The following is a 19,404-nucleotide window of genomic DNA, read 5'->3' as shown; positions in this document are numbered from 1 at the left end:
CTTATATTTCGTAGTAATACAAAAATAGTAATTTCAACGGCATATTGAATATCCTATTGTTGAAAAAGGTAATATTATATTACACTATCAAATGTTGCACTTAAAAACTTTACAATATTTTATGTAAATTTACTGTTACATACAAGTAGTACAAAATATTTAAAAAAAGAGGAATTATGGTTAGTATGTCTTCTTTTCGTGTGAAGCGCGAAGTGGATAATGTAAATAACGTTATTTCCAACGAATGGATCGCCACAAAAATGACGCGCATGGTATGGAAAGAATTTTATTGCGGGAAGTTTTTTTTCATTTTAAACGATTAGGCAAAAACGATTCTGTGCACTCCATACGTTAATTGATTTCGTGAAATAAACGTGAATTAAACTTCTAGCACGCTTCAATCTTGTTTCATTCTTTTGTTTCTTTTTCTCGTGTGTTTGAATCGCAAATTATAACGCAAAAAGTGTGAATACTTTTAACATTTGTTTTTATATGATAATAATCGATGCAAATTCTTGAGAGAAAGATAAAACACTTATATTAAATTACGTATTTTTTATTATAATATTATTAATATCAAATATATAATATGTTTACATTACAAATATTGTAATATATTTTTTTATTTTGCATATTCTTCAGAAATTCAGTAATAAAATATTTATTAAAAATATTTACCATAAAAGATAAAAATTGTATTTTGTTTAAAATCTATCAATTAATTAAACTACACGTATTTTGATCCCGTTAATATGTTATAATGTCTCTATATCTTATAATATTATTATATATTGGTTTTGCATCATTTAACTTGTGGCGAGACTTAATCTGATGTTTCATCTAATAGGATTTTACTCGTAGAAAATTCCATTAGATAAAGCATCTGTCTAATTATATATTAACCGGATAATGAAAAATTAGATTTATATCAAAAAGAAACAGGCTAAGTAAATTGACTTGTACAAGATCTCTAAATTTAGTTTAGCTTAGAGGTGATTAGAGAAACAATGCTAATAGAATAATATAGAAATTAATTAAGTCCTAGTTTACTTAATCGCAAGTCTCACTTTTGCTTTCACAGTATCATATTATCTTTACTGGTTAAACTGTTTAAAAGTATGCGTTCGTTGGTGAATGGTCCATCTGCACAAAAATCAATAAATGAATACATATATTATAATAATATCTTTATTAATTAGATTATTAATTCTATTTATTAATTATATATTTGTAATAGTAAATTTTGATACTAATTAAGAGAGAATAAGAAACAATAAGAGGAACAGAGAAGGAGAGACAGAGAAAAAGAGAGAGTAGAAATCTAATAACTTTCAGTGAAAAATAATTAAATTTTATTGTGAAAAATGCATAAACTTAAATGTAAATCACAAAATTAAATACCTTTACATAATATACTGAATTAAATATATTGTTTGCATTTATGCTCTTAGGACTTACCTAATTGGTACCATTCGTCCTTATGTCCCGTCTCCGCTCTAGCGGAGTTCAACGCGTAACGAATCGCGATTGGAATTACAAAACTCATGCAAAGTGGAGGTTCACCAGTCGCTGTAATAAAATTTTAACAAGTAATGGACATTCCATTTTTAATTCTATCAAATTTATTTATTTCTTATCCATCACATCACCTGGTTGATGGTATGTTTCATTTTTCGTATTATTTATTATAAAGAAAGTCTCGAAAAAATTGTGCATTTTTAATTCTATAATTTTTCTTCTTAAATTTCTAATTTTTCTTGATATTATTATTGATAAAGAACTCATTAAATTTTTTTTTGTAAATTTCCAAATTCTCATAAAAAGATTCTTGCATGAGCACATATAAGAAATATTAAGTTCCTTTCTTTGATGACAAACATGTGGATTCACATACAAAAATTATTAAAGCTTCCACTATCTCACCTTTTGATCGAAGAACACCGAGTGGATTAGGGGCATTCCTGCGGAAAGATACGCGGAAGTCCTCAGGAATATCCTTCACTCCTGGCGGTTTATAATTCTACAAACGAAAATCGAATGTTTTGAATAATTGAATAAAAAAATCTCTCATCTCTGGTATCTATAATATTATTTAGTCGAAGCGTTGTGATTTTAACAAAACTCAATAAACATAACGTACCCAGGTTCTGTCATTGGTTAATATTCCTGTTTTAGGGTCATACACCAGTTCTTCGGAAGTCCAGTAACCTATTCCCATCACGAAAGCTCCCTCCACCTGACCAACGTCCAGCTCTGGATTCATGCTTATTCCAGCATCTTCGATTAAATCGACTCTTCTGATAATGTGCTGGCCGGTCAACAGATCGATTTCTACTTCGGCAATGGTAACACCGTAAATGGCGTAAGGTTTGTTCGTATCATCCTTCGTAGGTGCGTACCTGTAGAGGTAAGTGTAATTATAATTAATAGAATGTGTAACAGTAAAGAATTTTTGCATCTTTCTCGCTCTATAATCATACACAATTTAAAGTTATTTTACTTTAAAAAGTGTTTAAAAATGGAGACGGACATAAAACATTTTATTATCTTAAAATAAAACGCTATCAAGCAAATATTATGTCAGAGAATTCTTCGACATTTTTTTTAAATATTGTATTGTTTATTCATTTGAAAAAAATATTATATTATACTTCTTTTAAAAGAATTAAGATTCTGATAAATGCAGTTTAAATATTTTATTGACACTTTAAAACTGAATACAAATACAGTCAGGACAGTGATTTCAATTTGATAAATAACTTTCAAACTAAAAAGTATTTAATTTTGAGATCTTAAAAGATTTTATATCTGTTTTTTCAAATATTAAAAAAATGTTTTTAATTTTAAACGGTTTTTATAAATTTAAAACACTAAATATAACTATATGATACTAACAATATAAAATTGATTAAAAAATTATACTCAGAACCAGGATTAGCTGCAAATTAAAATAGGTAATTTTAACTTTATCTTTATGACTAAAACTATAAATTTAATACTGTTAAAAATTTTAGTTTTAGTGTTTTAAATTTAAACATCATAGTTAAATATAAACACTGTATGAAGACAGAAATGAAACATTTTAATATCGTAAAATTAAACACTTGTTTCTGAGTGTATTTACAATGCTTACATATGACGGGCGCATAAATCAACGTCTTTTTGATATGCTGCAAAAATGAGTTCTTGCCAGCTTGGGTTTTTCATATCATTTTTTATCGGCTCGAGTCTCTTCAAGATTTCCTTGCAGGCTTGAATCGTGGCCTAAAATCAACGTCACGATTGTTTTCATCACTCAACGTAGTACTATACATGTGTTACGTCAGCTTCCAAGGTATTGTAGGTGAATGAATTGAATTCTTACATATGCACAAGACTCGCTGGTAACACTGCCTCCGGTAACCGAGTTGTTGGGCGTTATTAAATTGTAGGTTGGCTTGACACTAATTAAATCTAAATCGATACCCAAAGTGTAAGCCGCAGCTTGCGCGACCTAAAAAAAAAGAAATAATTTTTATACAAATAGGAATAAAATCTGTTAATTAATTACTTTTTTTACTTATTACAACAAATAGGTGAATTAAAAGAGAATCTATAGAAGTTTTCAAACATAGAATTACAAACAATCTGAGTTAAAAAATTTAATTTTCTCTCCTATTTAATAATGTTTAGTGAGATTATTATAAGTATCGCGTAAATTATTTAAAAATTTTTAAATTAAATTTAATAAAGTGAAAACTTTTAATTTTATTCATACCTTGGTATTTATACCCTGACCGCACTCAATCCCACCATGCGTCACGCAAACCGTACCATCGCGAGCACATATCGAAACCATAGAATTGAATTGACCCCAATACATGAATGGATACTTCATTGGTACCAGGGCGATGCCCTTCTTTTTCCAGCGATTCTCATTGTTGAATGTCTCAACGGCTCGCTTCCGTATCTCATAATCGGCTGATTTCGACAAATCCTTTATCATGGGTTCTAACGCGGCTTTATCCATGTCGTTCATATTCGCCAATCTGACCTGTAGTGAATCTTTTTTCGTCTCTTTTGCAATGTGCTCCATTATGTTCTCGATCATAGCTATCCCTTCCGTAGATCCCGGCGCTCGACAATACGTGTTTGATGGTAAATCGGTTCTCACCTCGAATCCATTTATTGTCCAAGTGTCGCTTGCATAACAGCTGTAAATAATCGGTAACATACATAATTTTTAATACATATTAATTTGAGAAATTACTAAGATTAACAAAATACTGTAAAATATTTTAGTATTAAATTTTATTTGATAAACTGGTAACTTTTCAATTGCAAATAAATACCTTGCTTTAAAGAAAATCTTAAAAGAAATTATTTAATTATATTTAATTATATTTAAAATAAACTTTATTTTATTTAGTTATAAATATTATCTTATCAATTTTTTCACGGGCGGCTCTGTGCAAAAATTTAGTTTAATGTATATCGAAATAATAATTTATTAAACAATTTAATTTATTAATAAATAATATCTTCTTGTTAAAAAAATTTGTTTAACGGAAAAAATAATGTAATATTAAAATTTATATTAAAATTTAAATTTTTTAATGTCATAAATTAACAAAACATTATTGATATTAAAATTGCGACGTCAAAAAATTTATTGTTCTTATGTATTATAGTTGTCATATTTAGTATATTTTTGACATATGCCTTGTGAAATGATGCGCCGTGACCCAAGAGACGGGATCGTTGAAATTGCAGCCGGCGTTGCCCCAATGTTTCGAGTCGAGAGATTGAATAACTCCATCGTTGTCTACCGCGACTTCGTATTCTTGCCGCGTAGCGACTCTTTTCCCTTGCGATTGCATGTTGCTCTCGATAGACACGATAAATCGCGCTGGTCGATTTAGTTTGTGACACACCAACGCGCAGGTACATGAGTATGATGCGTTCCGCGAGATTTTTGCTCCGTATCCTCCACCAATTCGTCTTACGTGAACATTAATACTGCAAAAATGAAATTCACCCAATTATTACACTAAAGTAATTTTAGAAAATTCATTTTTCCCCAAATTAATTTTTTTTCTAAAAAGATAAAAGCGTATCTATTTTCATTAATTTTAACTTTTTTACTGAATAAAGCGTATCTGATTTCATTAACTTGACTTATACTGTAGGTTTAATATTAATTTTTTATATGATTTTCAGTAAATTACTGTAGCTTAATATCTTTTTAGAAGAATGTAACCACAGCTTGTGTAAATCATGTAATAAATGTAAAATTAATGATACTTTCTCCAGTTGCAAGAGATTAACGAATTACCTGTTATTCTTAACGGCCAGACAATTCGCAATCGATACTTGAATAAGATCAATCCATTGCGACGTTGGATAGACATCCATACCATCCTCCGCGGGCACGCACACGCAGGACTGAGTCTCCATAGTGTAATGATATTGGCTGCCGCATTGGAAAGCGCCTTTTATCGTTTTTTTAACATTTTTTCCTGAAAAATAATAAGAAACATTTGAACAAAAAAGTTTATATCACGTTATTGTACTTTATCATGTGTATATTCGATAATTAGCAGCATTTGCTTATTTTACAGGTAGCCAAATTTGAAAAAATCATAATTTGTCAACCTTTTTAATAATCTTTTTGCAAAAAGGCTATAAGTTTGATGCAATATTTAATAGATTAATTTGATTTTGACAAAACAAATTAATTGATGCCAAAAATATTTATACAACTTTTATTACAAATATATTATGATAAATTCTATAGAACGGTATTTAAAGGTGTTCAAATCTTGTTAAATATTTTTTGACAATGTGCTGTTAGATTATTAGTAAGAGACAGGGATGGGAAAGTTTTTAAAAGTAACTAGTTACTGTTGCTACGGCTCTGTAATTGATTCATGATATTTTAAAAGTTTTTATAAGATGATCTTAATTGTGAATATCCGTTGAATGAAGATTAAAAATGTAAAAATTGTGATATGTTATAAGTAGAACTAATAAAAAGTAACGGTATAAGTAACCGTTAAATTCGTTACCGTTACTAAAAAAATGTAATTATGTTACCGTTACAGAAAAAAAAGTAATGCCGTTACCAGTCCGTCAAAAAAAGTAACCGTAACGGTAATGGCGTTACAAGTAACGCGTTATTTCCATCATTTCCCAACCGTAGTAAGAGGTATACAATTTCTAGGAATACATAATAATGGAGATATATAAATTTCATAAATTATTTACATTTGTTTTTACTCTTCTTATATTTAATTATTATTATCTAAGTTTTTTGAGATCTTACTTTTTCCCTTATCTCAAGAAAGCATTAATTTCTACCTTTCTTTTTCGCTGGAATACTGATGCCTGGCATGATTCTGGAATCGTCCTTTGAGGCAAGCGCATCCTCAATAGTTATCACCGGTTTTTTCTCGAGTGTTTCGCTGTATTTGACCTCCACTAATTTTGCGGCTTCATTGGCCAGGTTATGGGTCTCAGCAGCGATTACGCCGACCGGCTGACCGGCATAGAGAATGTCCTTCTCCACAAACAATGCCTCGTCGTTTATCAGCATCATCAGCTGACTGGCAGCTGAGATGCACAGGTTCTTGCCGGGGACATCTTTGGCGCTAAAGAACGCCACTACACCCTTCATTGCGAGTGCCTTGCTCGCATCTATGCTTTCTATCTTGCCGTTACCAACTTTCGTAAGTACAAAGGCACAAAAGACCTCTCCGGGATACGGTGGTAAATCGTTGCAATACTGAGCCTCGCCCGATGTCTGCTGGATAGCTTCTATCTTTACCGTGGGCTTGCTCACCGGCCATACATTTTTGTCTGTGTCATAATCTTGTGTACCTAGGTTTTTTTAATTAATACAATCAGTTAAACGTTTTCATGGTTTTTAAAAAATAAACCAATTTAATCAGCAGACGATGATTCTTAAATGTTTATTTTTTATTAGTGTTTTATAATTTATTTGAAAAAAAAAAATTTATTAAATGTTTATTTAATGTTTAATATTTATGTTACATTAACAATATATTTGCAATAATAATTTTTAAAAACCATTTATTTAATATTAAAAGATACATTTTTTTAATGAATGTTTTTCAAATGTAAAAAAATATTCTTTTAAAGGTTAAATTAAAGAAAAGAGGATTTATAGTTTTTGTTAGTTAAAAAAATTTTTTTAACGTTCTCATATATTAAAATACTTTTTAACATTGTGCTGATTGGGAAAAAATATATCTTCTAAATTTTTCTATTATTTTAATATATCTGAATATTTTATTCTAACCTGAGGAGAGACCTCGACTTAATATCGGGCCTCCGCTGCGAAGTTTAGAATTCACGTCTTCCGGTTTGATACTCAATACATATTTATAGAATAATCCTTCGGCAAGCGTTTTACGGAATTCCGGCGAATAATCTGGCAGTACATGATCGGGTTGCAACTCATTATGTAACGTTTCCAAAGCTGTCTTTAACACTTGCTTGTCAAGGATAGATTTACCAATAAGTAGTTCCTCTGTATTCTTTCCGTGCAAGAAATTCTCATTGATGCCACCAAAGATAATGTTGGGTTTCTCTAGCACCTGTTCTCAGTGAAATGTTACAAACGGATGATATATTGTACGAATGATTAATGATAACACGTAACGTGAATAAATACATTCAAAGGATTTCGTTACCTTCCCGCCGCCGTCGAGTTTGAAGAGGAAGCCGGCGTTGATGTGAGCGTGGGCGTTCTGGGCTCTAGGCATGATCTTGTAGGATCTGTACTCGTAATCGTCGGACAATGCCGGTAGTACCACGCTGTAGATAATCTTGTGGCGCATGTCCGTTTTCAGAAAGTCCTGCAGCATCATGCTCTTCTTCGCGCCTGGCGCCTCGAGGATGTGAATTTGAGTGCCGGCGGTCTCTAGTATCAAAAACAGGTCGGAAGGGAACTCGTGGTGCGCGTGCTTGATCATCAGGTTGCCGGCCATGCTGCCCATATTGCGCACGGGCACGCTGGCGATCAGGTCGATGTGATGGGCTAGGTGATGCAGGTACTTGAATCCGTTCTCAGACGAATACTTGTGGAAAGTCTCCATTGCCGTAGTGAGGGATATGTTTCCGCCCAGGGTCAAAGATTCGTTAGTCTTTTCTATGCGGCGCAAATCCGGGATGTCGTTTATGTCGATGCGAAGGTCGCTTTTGCCCGTCCGATAAACACCTGCGCAATTATATTCTCGTGTATTGCATATTTGCCCATTCAGATTTGCGATGAAAAGTGTTGATATTATTCAATATTGTTTACTGTTTGATTGAAATTATTTTGAAATTTCTGAAGTTTTATTTTCATACCGCATGTGTTTGCGCGGCCGCTATTATTCAAGGGAAAAGCTTATTTATTAAATGGAAATAATAAATGTACGGGATGTTTCATGTCTGCGTATTATTTTTTTTAATGATACGTTTAATAGTTGATGTTAAAAATGAACGTTAAAAATGGAACACTTTGGTTTTATACATTTAATTACTAGAAATGTGTCAATATTTTAATTTGAAGAAATTTCGTATCATGAAATCAACATTGATTTCTTTAAATGAAAAAAGCATTTGTTTAAATTTCTATAAAAAGCTTTAAAAACTTGTGGCTGATAATATATTTTATCTATATGTTACAAATACTGCATCATAGAATCATGTTGTTATTTTCGAAAAAATTTCAATAGATCTGTAAAAGTTATTAAATTGCTATAATATATATAGACTTTATTTTATTTTTTTAGTATCAATTTGTTCTTAAATGATGTAAATTGAAATCAATTTACCATGCGCTGTGTTTCCGCCGTGTAGTATATACGTTGCATCCGGGTTTTGCTGAAATATCGCGAATAGATTTTCGATCGAGTAAACTTTATAAAATTCCGAGTCTGTTAACTTGATATCCAGCGTTTCAGTATTTTCGTCTGAGAGTTGTCCATCGACGCATTTGCCTTTGCACGGCATTCCATTCTTCGGACAGGTTTTGACCTTATAGATCTCCTGTCAGGTGCATTATCGTGTATTCGATTATTATACGTTTTTTTTAAAAATATAAGAATTTTTTATAATATTAATAAAATAATAACTACAACTGCGTGAGATTAAAAATATGCGAAAGCTTGTATAAAATAGTTTACGCGAGAGTATTTTACACACCTCAATATCGCGAATATCCTTCGCCAATTGTGGTGTTGCATCGCTGGCAAATCCCTTAAACGCGTCCAGAATTGGGCGATAGCCTGTACACCGACAGATGTTACTACCGAAAGAATTTTCAATTTCTTGCATAGTTAATTTCTTGTTCTGCACAAGGCTGAAAATAATAAAATGCATGTATATGTAAGTTATAATATTCATATGCTTATGTTATATTTAAATATAAAATGTTTGTTTGTGTACGCATTACATTATTTGATGCTAATTCATTTGCTAATTTTTTGCAAATTATGGCTGATTTCTGTTTTAGGCAGCTAATTTTAAAGTTATGAAAACAATTTTTTTTACAAAATGAGAATACTTTAATCTTATGCACATCATGTTTATATTCTTTTATCTTAACAAGTTTAACTTTATAACATTTTATACTTAAAAATAAAAAATATGAGTATAAAAGAATATTTTATTTAAAATTTGTAACAAAAAAGGGCTAGAGTTTTAAAAAGAGTGCCGCATAAATATTTTTTGATCTGCGCGCCGTTTCATTGTTAAAGTTTTATTTTCCGATAAATTTTTTATTTTCATTAAAAGACTTTGCACCATACATTTCTAAGAGAGACTAAAAGATTTAAAAAATATAGAAAAAAGGCTATCAAATATTTTAATTTGTTAAACCAGAAACCTCTTTATGTGTTAAATTTTTCCTCTAATATTATTTTTATTATAACGTCAAGAATTTCAAAAACCTTTTGTACACCTGTGTTATTTCTTTATGATAATTTTAATTAATTTATGTTTACTGTGTCCCCTTCCACACACATACACACACACAACATACCTGTAAAGGTTCATTACCATGCCGGGAGAACAATATCCACATTGTGAGCCATTTTTTCCAGCGAGCGCAGCTTGAATCGAGTGATAACCATCTCGTTTATTTCCTATACCTTCGATTGTGTGAATTGCCCATCTGCGAATTTGTTTACAGATACAAACATTTAAAATTATAAAATTTTCTAATAAAGTTAAAAGAAATGAAATAAATTAAAATAAAAGGAAGTTTAACTTGTCAAAGTTTATTTTCTAATCAGGAAAGACGTGTGTAACGTCTCTTTTAGAAAGTAAACTTTGACAAGTGTGTATAAGTTTTGTTATCTGTGAAATTGACTAGTCAGTTACCTAGGTAACGAAATTGCTTTATCATATCTTTATGACAAGAGAATTTGTTAAACAATATATTGCATAAATCAAAATATAATAGTACATTAAAGAAACTTGCTCTGAATATAAGTAATTCGAAAAATTTTTGAATAAAATTTTGTTTTTATAACGTGAGTTACAGTATCATTAATGTGTTACAATGTAATATTCTTTCTACATTTTTAAATTTTATTAAGTTTATTTACGTATTGGTTCAAATAAAAAGAAGAAAACCTTTGATTAAATTAAATTATTCAAAAAATCTTTATTTCTCTCTAAGAAATAAAGGTTTGCAAATTAGAATATATATTATCGTTTTTATATCCTAAATTGTTTTGGTCAACAACAATGTTTTCTTAAAATTATCTAGGTAATACAATTTATATAATTTTATTTTTTATCTTGATAAAATGTAATCGTCCTTATCTTATTTATAGATACATTTAATTAATTTTTGTATAAATAATTTAAAATTACATAATATAAATGTAATGCTAGCCGTAAAAGGTAAATTCTTAATAATTTCTTTAGAGTGAAAAATTTTAATGTAACTTTTGGATTGATTCACGCATACCCGTCGCAGATTAATATCGGTATGAGACAGGAATTCACAGCCATTGTTTCGCCCTTGATTTCAGCAGCTACTATACAAGCGCCGCAGCCACCCTCATGGCACATCGCTTTTGTGCCGCGGAGTTTCGCATGGTCGCGAATGTAGACATTGAGGGACGTATCAGCCGGTATATTTCCCGATACTGGAAACGATATGACGGTTATAAAATCTAAATGGTCGTTACGATTCGTATACCACGGATACAATGCATAGACTTTGATTTTACGATATTTTAAAGGTCCACCGACTCATAATTAAATCTTTACAATTAAATGTTACAGCTTCCGTCGTCACAATTAAATTTTCATAACTGAATGTAATTGTTTCTGCTGATATAACTACGTTTTGCTGCGTTATATAATTGTATTACGTGCTCACACAATTATATTTCACCGTGTAATTAGAATGATTTGTTTTACTGTTTAACAGCAAATCGAAACTTTCTTCTCTTTTTAATTGTATTATCAAAATTTAAAAAATACGTACTCGTATGCGGCGTTCCATTGATGGAAAATTTAATGGACTTTTCACTGTTCCTGCAAGATTATTTACAGATTAGAATAAATAAAATTTTAATAATTGTTATCAATTAAGGGAGGATAGATATGACAGGATGTGAGTTCTTTTTTATTTATCACTTTTTGGTTTACAATATAACAGTTTAAATAATTACTTAAATAATAAATAAATTATTTATTAATTATTTATATAAGTAATAATTACACACATAATTGTTTACTTGAAAATTTTAATGTAAAATATATAACACAAATTTCGAAAATTGGTGAAACCAGGTAAAAGTATATACTAAGAATTGGAAATTGAAAATTATATTATAACTTAAAAATTAAAATTCTATTAATCAAATAATTTTAATTTTAATTTGTTTCGTTCTTTGATTAAATTAAGAAATGTGCAATCTTCAATCTCCAAACTGCGCACCGATTTTTATTTACTGCGATTGTGCAGTAAATTATATATATATACATATATATATATATATAATATAATAAAGTGTGTTATGAATTCTTCAACAGAAACTTACATTATTGTCGGCATCGTTCGTCAATTGTGTCAGTTCATGCAATGGTAAATCCTTCGTCCGTCGTTATGAATACTCGCAACTCTTATCAGATATACGTACGCCTTTTGAAATACGGAAATTGATAATTGTTTCAGATATAATAAGTTCTTTTTTTTCAGCGTTAAGCAACGATTATAGCAACGATAAAGTGTATGCAAGCAAATTATGCCGATGCACGATTTTCGAAGTTATAAAGCCCATAAATATACTTTTATTCGAACATGTCAGCACATGTGTATGGAGCGAAATGATTTTTTTTATGCTCATCGAATGGAAGTCATGAAATACGTGCACACTGCGCATTTTATATTGCGCGCGTATACATTGTGCATATGATATAAATAATACTCCTCCTATAGGTTGAAATATGAATATAAATTATAAATATGAATTAGCCAATGCAAATACAACGATAAGTATATCTACTTTGAATGCAAATTTATTAGAAAAAAGCTTGTCCTCCAGACACTCTTAGTGGAAGTTAATTTATTGGATTTTTATTGCTTGATTTTATCGCGGTGATGAAAATTAATTAGATTCAAAATAAAACGTATTATAAAATTTGTAGGTATTCCAACAATAAGTGATATAACACTTTTATGTTTACGTAGGCGTTTTGTAGTATCATGCAACGCATTTCGCATTCAAATAAACAATTGATTATTATTCTCTAAATGTAATATGTATTACGAGGATTTATATTTTTTTACCATTGTTATATTTTTACATTGTTAAATTCTCTATTTCTCTGCCGTGAACCCTAAGGTACACCGCGTAAGACCGAGAGGCTTTTAACTGTAATTTATTGTTGCGAACCGTGGATCAACACGCAAGATTAACTCCACACAAGAGAATAAGAATATTAATGAGGATTCTTGTTGCCTTGCGTAGCACGTGTTACGCAACGTTGTGAGTTTAATCCATAGTAAACAGATGAAAAATATTCTATAAGATTGCATACAATTAGTATGATTTAATGCTGTGGAATTTTAAGTCGTTATCATAATTATTGTATAATTTTGAGTTTCTCGTACGAGAGAAGAAAAATTTGACACGATCAAAATTAAGCTAAAATCATTTCAAAACTAAATTGAGTTAAAGTTACTGGTTTATAAAAATAATTTAGTTACGTTAAAAGAGATGTATAAACAAACACTCAATTAAAAGTTGCTGTAAGATTAAATTAAGTTAAATTAAAAATTAATTTATATTAAATTAGAATGTAATTTAAAAAAAATTTTTTTAAATTAAATTACTCTAAATAACAAAATAACTACAATATAAATTATCAAATTGTTACAAAACATATACGAAACAAATATTTTTAAATGTCATTTGATAGAAAATTTTTTATTTTACAGTTGTTTTCAAAGTTTTATTTGTAACTTCTGTTTAAGACGTACAAAATAAAATGGTAGATTAGTATTGATAACCTTTCTCAATATGTAAATATTTTAGCAAATTAAGCATCAGTAAAAAAAGATGAAGTCAATGATTCGCGTTATAAGCATACATCAATGCAATCTTTTAACTATATAACATAACACGTTCCCCTCCCAAAAGGAAATAAAGATATAGAATGATGGTACAAGCCGAGGATTTGTTGGCTGTTTTATGCATTTTTAATCGTAGTTTTAATCGCATTAATGTGCACACGAGTAAAAAAATTTATAGATACTATACGGAGAGAAAGAAGTTAAAATGTAAAAAAATTTATTATAATATATGAGAGAGAGAGAGAGAGAGAGAGAGAGAGAGAGAGAGAGAGAGAGAGAGAGAGAGAGAGAGAGAGAGAGAAAGAGAGAAACAATTCTAAAAATAATTTGTTGGGCCACCAAAATAATTATGTAGAATTATGTAGCTTTCAAACCGGTTTACCAGAATATCAAAATTTTTGCAATATTGTCCTTCACTGTTCACGCTACGCGTATTTTTTGTCACTTGCGCCTGCACTACGCCTCCGGGAAAACGAGCCTTGATGCTCACCAATTTTTCGACGCGACTAGAGAGTGTGTGATCTGCGCAGTTCAGTTCGCAACATGGCATATCACGTGCGTGTTGCACCTCTCTGTGTAAAACCTAGTCTTTTATAGTACGAGATTAATCACGTATAATCTTTAAAACACGAACGACGCCTGATAATAAATTTATTAATAGCAATAACAAAGTGAATATCAATTCCTTCATTTGCATGCACACTAGTGCAGTCAAACGTCACAAGCCAGGAAAAGATAACACGTGCTCACATGCACGACCGCACAAACGGCATACGCTTCCACAAGCGTCAACATTCACATATGCTTGAGTGGCCTATATTTCATGATTCAACTTATTCTTAAATCTCTGTTTAGCTAAATTTTTCTTTATTTTTAAGATATGGCAAAAACATTTTTTTCGTAAAGAAATAAAGATTGAAGAGAAAGATAAATATACGTGCAAAGATATAGAAAAAGAATTAGTTACAGAATCTGGTAGCCATAAAGTGCTCATATCTTTCTGACATTACTGTTCAAGATAAAAATTCATCCACTTAATTAATAATTAATCATTTTCTCTTTTAAGAATTTTTCAATTTTTTCCTACTCTTTATAGATTAGAAAGTATTAGAGAATAACTTAACTAACATCATTTTTTGTATAAAGAATCTTATTAAATATTATTTTATGCTATGGAAATTTTAATAAGAGAAACTGTATTAAATTAGTACTTGGATGAAAATTCACTCACAACAGAAGACTCAGAAATCAAATTACATTTAACTAAATTTTAATTATATTGTACACAAACCTTTGGTCCTGCAATGAATCTTTTTTTTTTCGTAGCGTAAAAATAATGAAATAGTTTGAAGAAAAATTTTGTAGCATGCGCATACGAGTATATGACCGAGTGATGTTTCCGATGTTAATCTGTGACAGAATATGCAATGAGTTTACATAATCATACTTGTTATTATTTCCTTATTTTATAATCGTCTGTAATTAACTACGAAATCATTTATGTTCTTCGATTGTATGATCAATGGTCTTCGATGTCATTATTAAATGATAGGACAATTTTTCAACTAAGTTTCTATTAACGATGTGTAATGCTCGTTTTTTCGCTTCTAAGCAAATGACATAATGCTCATTTTTGTCGTTGACGAATTCACGTTAACGAAGAACCTTGTTTTGCCCACACGCCGTTAGCACATCATTACATGCAATCACAGTTTATATGGCATTAACGTATTTATGAATAACGTGGTTGTTACGCACGGAAATAGTAGTCACAGATGGTAACCCTGACATACGTTGATAAGCTCACATCCGTGCGCACGATGCTTAATCTCAATTTATCTATGCAATTTTCTAGAACGTAATTATGCCTAAGCATCAATGTTTAAGCATGCTAGAGAAGAAACCTGATTTAAAACAAAGTTGATTCCTAGAAGCTGATTTTGCGCAGATTTGTAATTAGTTTTTATATTGGTCGAGAATTTTTTTGCAGTATTGCGTTCCTTTCATTTCTTGTTAAACTTATACGAATAAACTTTATTAGATTTATGAGAGGTCATGAATTCACTAATTTATGAACAATGACTTAAAAAATAAGATTGGTTTAATTACTAAACAATAAAATTAATATAATATATTATATAATAATATAAATTTAATTATTATAATAATATAATATAAATAATGTAGAGGCAAGACGTTTAATAATTTATTTTTTTAACTTTATGTGCGTATATATATAAAAGAGAATAAGATTATTAAAACTATTTTGTAATTATTACGTGAAAAACATAATATACAATTGTCATTATTATTTATTTCAATTACATATTATTAAAACATTAACTTTTATTAAAAATTTTATTAAAAATTTTGAAGTGAAACTTTAATTAAAAAATTATTTATTTATTTAACTTTACCACAATGTGCAATTGTACATTTTTTATTTTATTTAATCCGTCTTGTAAATGGAATGTAAAACAGAAAAAAAACAGTTCTACGAAGATATTTAATTACTTGTCTTTTACTTTTTTTCGTTTAAACATAACTTTAAGAGGTTATTTATTGTAGAATTTTTTGTACTTAATTCTGTGGACAATGCTTCTTTTCATTGTATCTGTTATGAAACACACGTGAAATGTTTTTATTCGTTCAACTTTGCATCGATTTCTTTTTTGTTCGGACTGTTTGTAGCCGTATACACACATAGATAGGAATTAAATAATTAAACTGTATAAAAAATTGATACCATCATATAGTCATTTTAATATTCGATGCCAGAAGTATAGAATAACACATACAGATATACATAAATAGCTTTTCTGTATTTCGAAGTATGAATGCCTTGAAATTTTATCTATTTCAGTTTTTGATATCTATTTCCAGTATCATAAAGGTTGAGGGAAAATAAAAAAGGATATAAAACAAATATCAATGAGCCGTTAAAAAAGACCAGAAATATGCTGGAACGAAGACACATACCACAGATTAGATTTTATAATCCGATATCAACGAGATTGCATTTATAATCATTTGAAAAATATGCTTTTTATTTTAGGAAGATAACCATGTGTGGTTATTAAGTTACTTATCAAGAGACACGGTAGTGGCTTGCGCCAAGTGAAAGTGCAGTCCGTGACCGACCGTGTTTTTTACGCGACTTGCGAGATTATCGGATCTCAGAAACGGCTAACCGATCGAGTTCTAACTAGGCTCAATCGAAAGCTTGGGGTCAACGATGATTGGAGATACGAACTTGGGATAAGCACTAGTATTGTCAGATGTCTTCGGATTAAATAATTAATTAAAATTTAATTATCTGATTAATTAAATTTTAAAACATGCAAATCTCGAGAACGGTTGGAGATGCGAACTTGGAATAAACACTATACCTTTGGAAGACTCCAAAGAATCAATACTAAAATTAATTAACTGATTAACTAATTAATCTTAAAATATGCAAATTTCGAGAACGGTTGGAAATGCAAACAATAAAATTGTGTATTTTTTAATCTGAATCTACATTGTTTGTATGAGTTTTTAACTGCACTGTACATTGCTATAAATAAAACTTAATTTAGAAGAAATTAAGTTTAATGCAAAGAAAAATGTGTATTGAATATTGCATTGTTTAAACATGTTGTAAGGTAATTTATTTATTTTACGTATCGCATGAAAAAAATATCGACATGTCTGTTTTGAATTACACTCGATCAGTCGATTTCGTTCAGACTTTTTTGATTCATCAATTTTATTATTTTCATTACCATAAATTTAAAATATAGGTAGCACATACATTTAATTTCAGATATGACGATACGAAATGTCATTGCGATTACGTTAAGGCCTTGTAAATAATCAACATTGTTAAATAACTGCTGATAGGGTAACATTTATTAAATTGTATGTTAAAATCTTGCATAAAAATTATAATCTGCAATTATATAAGTATGTTTTCAAAACCCTTTGCAGATTTTAATTATTATTTGTTTTTTACAAAATGGCACAATGATAAATTTTGACTATTCAAATAACTACTATTCGAGCAAATGGAGAAATTGCCCGCCACGTTTTGCAAGAATAAAAAATTAATATTGCAAGTAATATTTGCATAATTTTGCATGCCAGATGTAAAGTAGCAAAGGTGTACAAAAATGTTTTATTTTGATAGACCAAGCATTGTGTTTAATTTTTCTTTAAAAAAGGAAAATTAAAATCTGCGAAAGAAGTTTCATGCTTTAAAATGCTTTTTAATTTTTAATTTTACGATAAATTTTTTAGCGGTTTAAAAATAATCTTTTAGCATTTGAAGTGTTCTCTATATTTTTTATGAATATTATATAAAAGTATTTTAGTCTGATAAAATTACTGTATTATAACGTATAACAATTATTGAAAATTTTCGTCAATTTAAGATGCCATTATTGTGCAGTCTGTCTTTTGAGATGAATATTGCATAACATTATTGATCGTCTATATTGAGTTTATTTTAAATTATCTGGGAGCATATTGTACCACCCTTCCCCCCTCTCGCTTTGAAGTTTTCCGTGAAACTTGAACGTGTTGCGTGACAGCAGAAGATGAGGTAGTACACGATAAAAATAAGTATAGTAGAGAGATAGAATAAATATTGGCGAAAAATGCACACAGGAATCACTCACTTTTCACTGATATATCTTGTTTGTTTGTTTTTATTTTGTTATCAAATAAATGATAAACGTCAAACGTTTTGCTTCGACGAGTGCAGACGTCGTTTTGAAAATTTTATCGGCGTATGGTTTCATTTCAGTACGTAATCTGTTATATAAATTCCCAGAATGTAATTCTTTTTTTTTTTTCAAAATTAGCTTAATTGTACATTGGCGATTTGATCGTTTAAAGACCGTTCGAAGGTAAAATACAAGTGACGAGAAATCGAATGTCCTTTGCGTAATATGCACTCTGAGCAATGTAGCATGAAAATTGTGAGATCGCTGATGTCATGGTTATGCAATCGCACGAATCTTGAAGGCACGGCTACGTTTACATTACTCTTTTGCGTCTTTATCTCACGCGAGACATTAGCTTCATGATAAAGCAGAAACATAGACACGAAAGATAAAAACGAAGCAATTACAAGGACGATTCCGCGCTGTCATTGTGTTGACCGATAATGAACTTTTAACTCCCGCAAACGGAAACTGCATTATAAATTCTTTCGCGTCTCATTATGTAAGCGCAGCTTCGCGGAGAGAAGTACACCGTGGAAAGGAGGAGATGAGAACTGAGCAAGAATGGTCTTGAATGTCACATTAAAGTTGCAGCGGCATAACATTAAAGGCCCGACGTCGTCGTAGACAATGGGGATCAGGTAACTTTTGTTAGAAACGCCGAAGAGCGCGCGCTGCAGCGAAAGTAGATCGTCCACGTATCCCTATCGCCACCGCGTGGGAATGCTTCCTCAGACAAGCCCACGTTACAACACATAACACATTTAAAGCCGTCGTTTTGTTTTGACTGGGATTCCCGCGCGCGTCAGACATAATTCTTTACTTATCTGCTTCCTACCCAAGATCGCTGGCGGTTGTGCCCATAGCCGAGTGATAGCCGATGCCTGCTGCTGCTAGCCGAGAGATAGACGGAGACGACGAGGGCACGTCTCCGATTAATTCCGATTGGTACGACGGGTGATTCAAAGGCTGACTCGGTTTAATATGGTACCGGACGGTGATATCGAGTGGCGTACGAGAGCGAACGTGTGTGATAGCCGACGGGCGCTTCGGGACACCCGATGCTGTGTGTTCGCCGATCCTATCGCGCTCTCGAATTTATAACCGCGCTGC

General features: G+C 30.6%; 1 protein-coding gene across 4 annotated transcripts; it reads right to left on the bottom strand.

Annotated features, from left to right (window-relative positions):
- Window positions 1-685: 685 nt before the first annotated feature.
- On the bottom strand, window positions 686-19,385 carry LOC105835225 (xanthine dehydrogenase). 4 transcript variants are annotated; one of them, XM_036290077.1, is made up of 19 exons: window positions 18,244-19,385; window positions 12,051-12,151; window positions 11,492-11,541; window positions 10,967-11,147; window positions 10,031-10,162; window positions 9,193-9,349; window positions 8,823-9,036; window positions 7,695-8,221; window positions 7,301-7,598; window positions 6,340-6,858; window positions 5,315-5,498; window positions 4,702-4,998; window positions 3,758-4,193; window positions 3,365-3,493; window positions 3,134-3,264; window positions 2,141-2,399; window positions 1,924-2,020; window positions 1,459-1,569; window positions 686-1,143 (listed from the first exon to the last, which is right to left on the bottom strand). In XM_036290077.1, the coding sequence occupies exons 2-19, from the start codon at window positions 12,062-12,064 to the stop codon at window positions 1,076-1,078; spliced, it is 3,804 nt and encodes a 1,267-aa protein (XP_036145970.1). In that variant the 5' UTR covers window positions 12,065-12,151; window positions 18,244-19,385; the 3' UTR covers window positions 686-1,075. The 4 variants fall into 4 exon arrangements, with proteins under 4 accessions (XP_036145970.1, XP_036145969.1, XP_036145971.1 ...); XM_036290076.1 differs by having other exon boundaries at window positions 19,130-19,385; XM_036290078.1 differs by lacking the exon at window positions 18,244-19,385 and adding an exon at window positions 13,968-14,442.
- Between the last annotated feature and the right edge of the window lie 19 nt (window positions 19,386-19,404).

The sequence above is a fragment of the Monomorium pharaonis genome, chromosome 7 (assembly GCF_013373865.1).
Source record: "Monomorium pharaonis isolate MP-MQ-018 chromosome 7, ASM1337386v2, whole genome shotgun sequence".
NCBI lineage: Eukaryota > Metazoa > Arthropoda > Insecta > Hymenoptera > Formicidae > Monomorium > Monomorium pharaonis.
Note: the sequence above shows the minus strand (reverse complement) of the source record. Positions and strands in the feature narration are given on the sequence as shown.

What these genes read in the sequence shown, in the direction of transcription:
- LOC105835225 (XM_036290075.1), bottom strand. Translation starts at nt 19,155, where the DNA reads ATGGGCACAACCGCCAGCGATCTTGG. An exon ending in AAGTCGAGGTCTCTCCTCAG is followed by an intron (nt 6,859 to 7,300) that starts GTTAGAATAAAA and finishes AAAAAAACCTAG; the next exon opens with GTACACAAGATTATGACACA. An exon ending in CCAGCGAGTCTTGTGCATAT is followed by an intron (nt 3,265 to 3,364) that starts GTAAGAATTCAA and finishes CGTTGATTTTAG; the next exon opens with GCCACGATTCAAGCCTGCAA.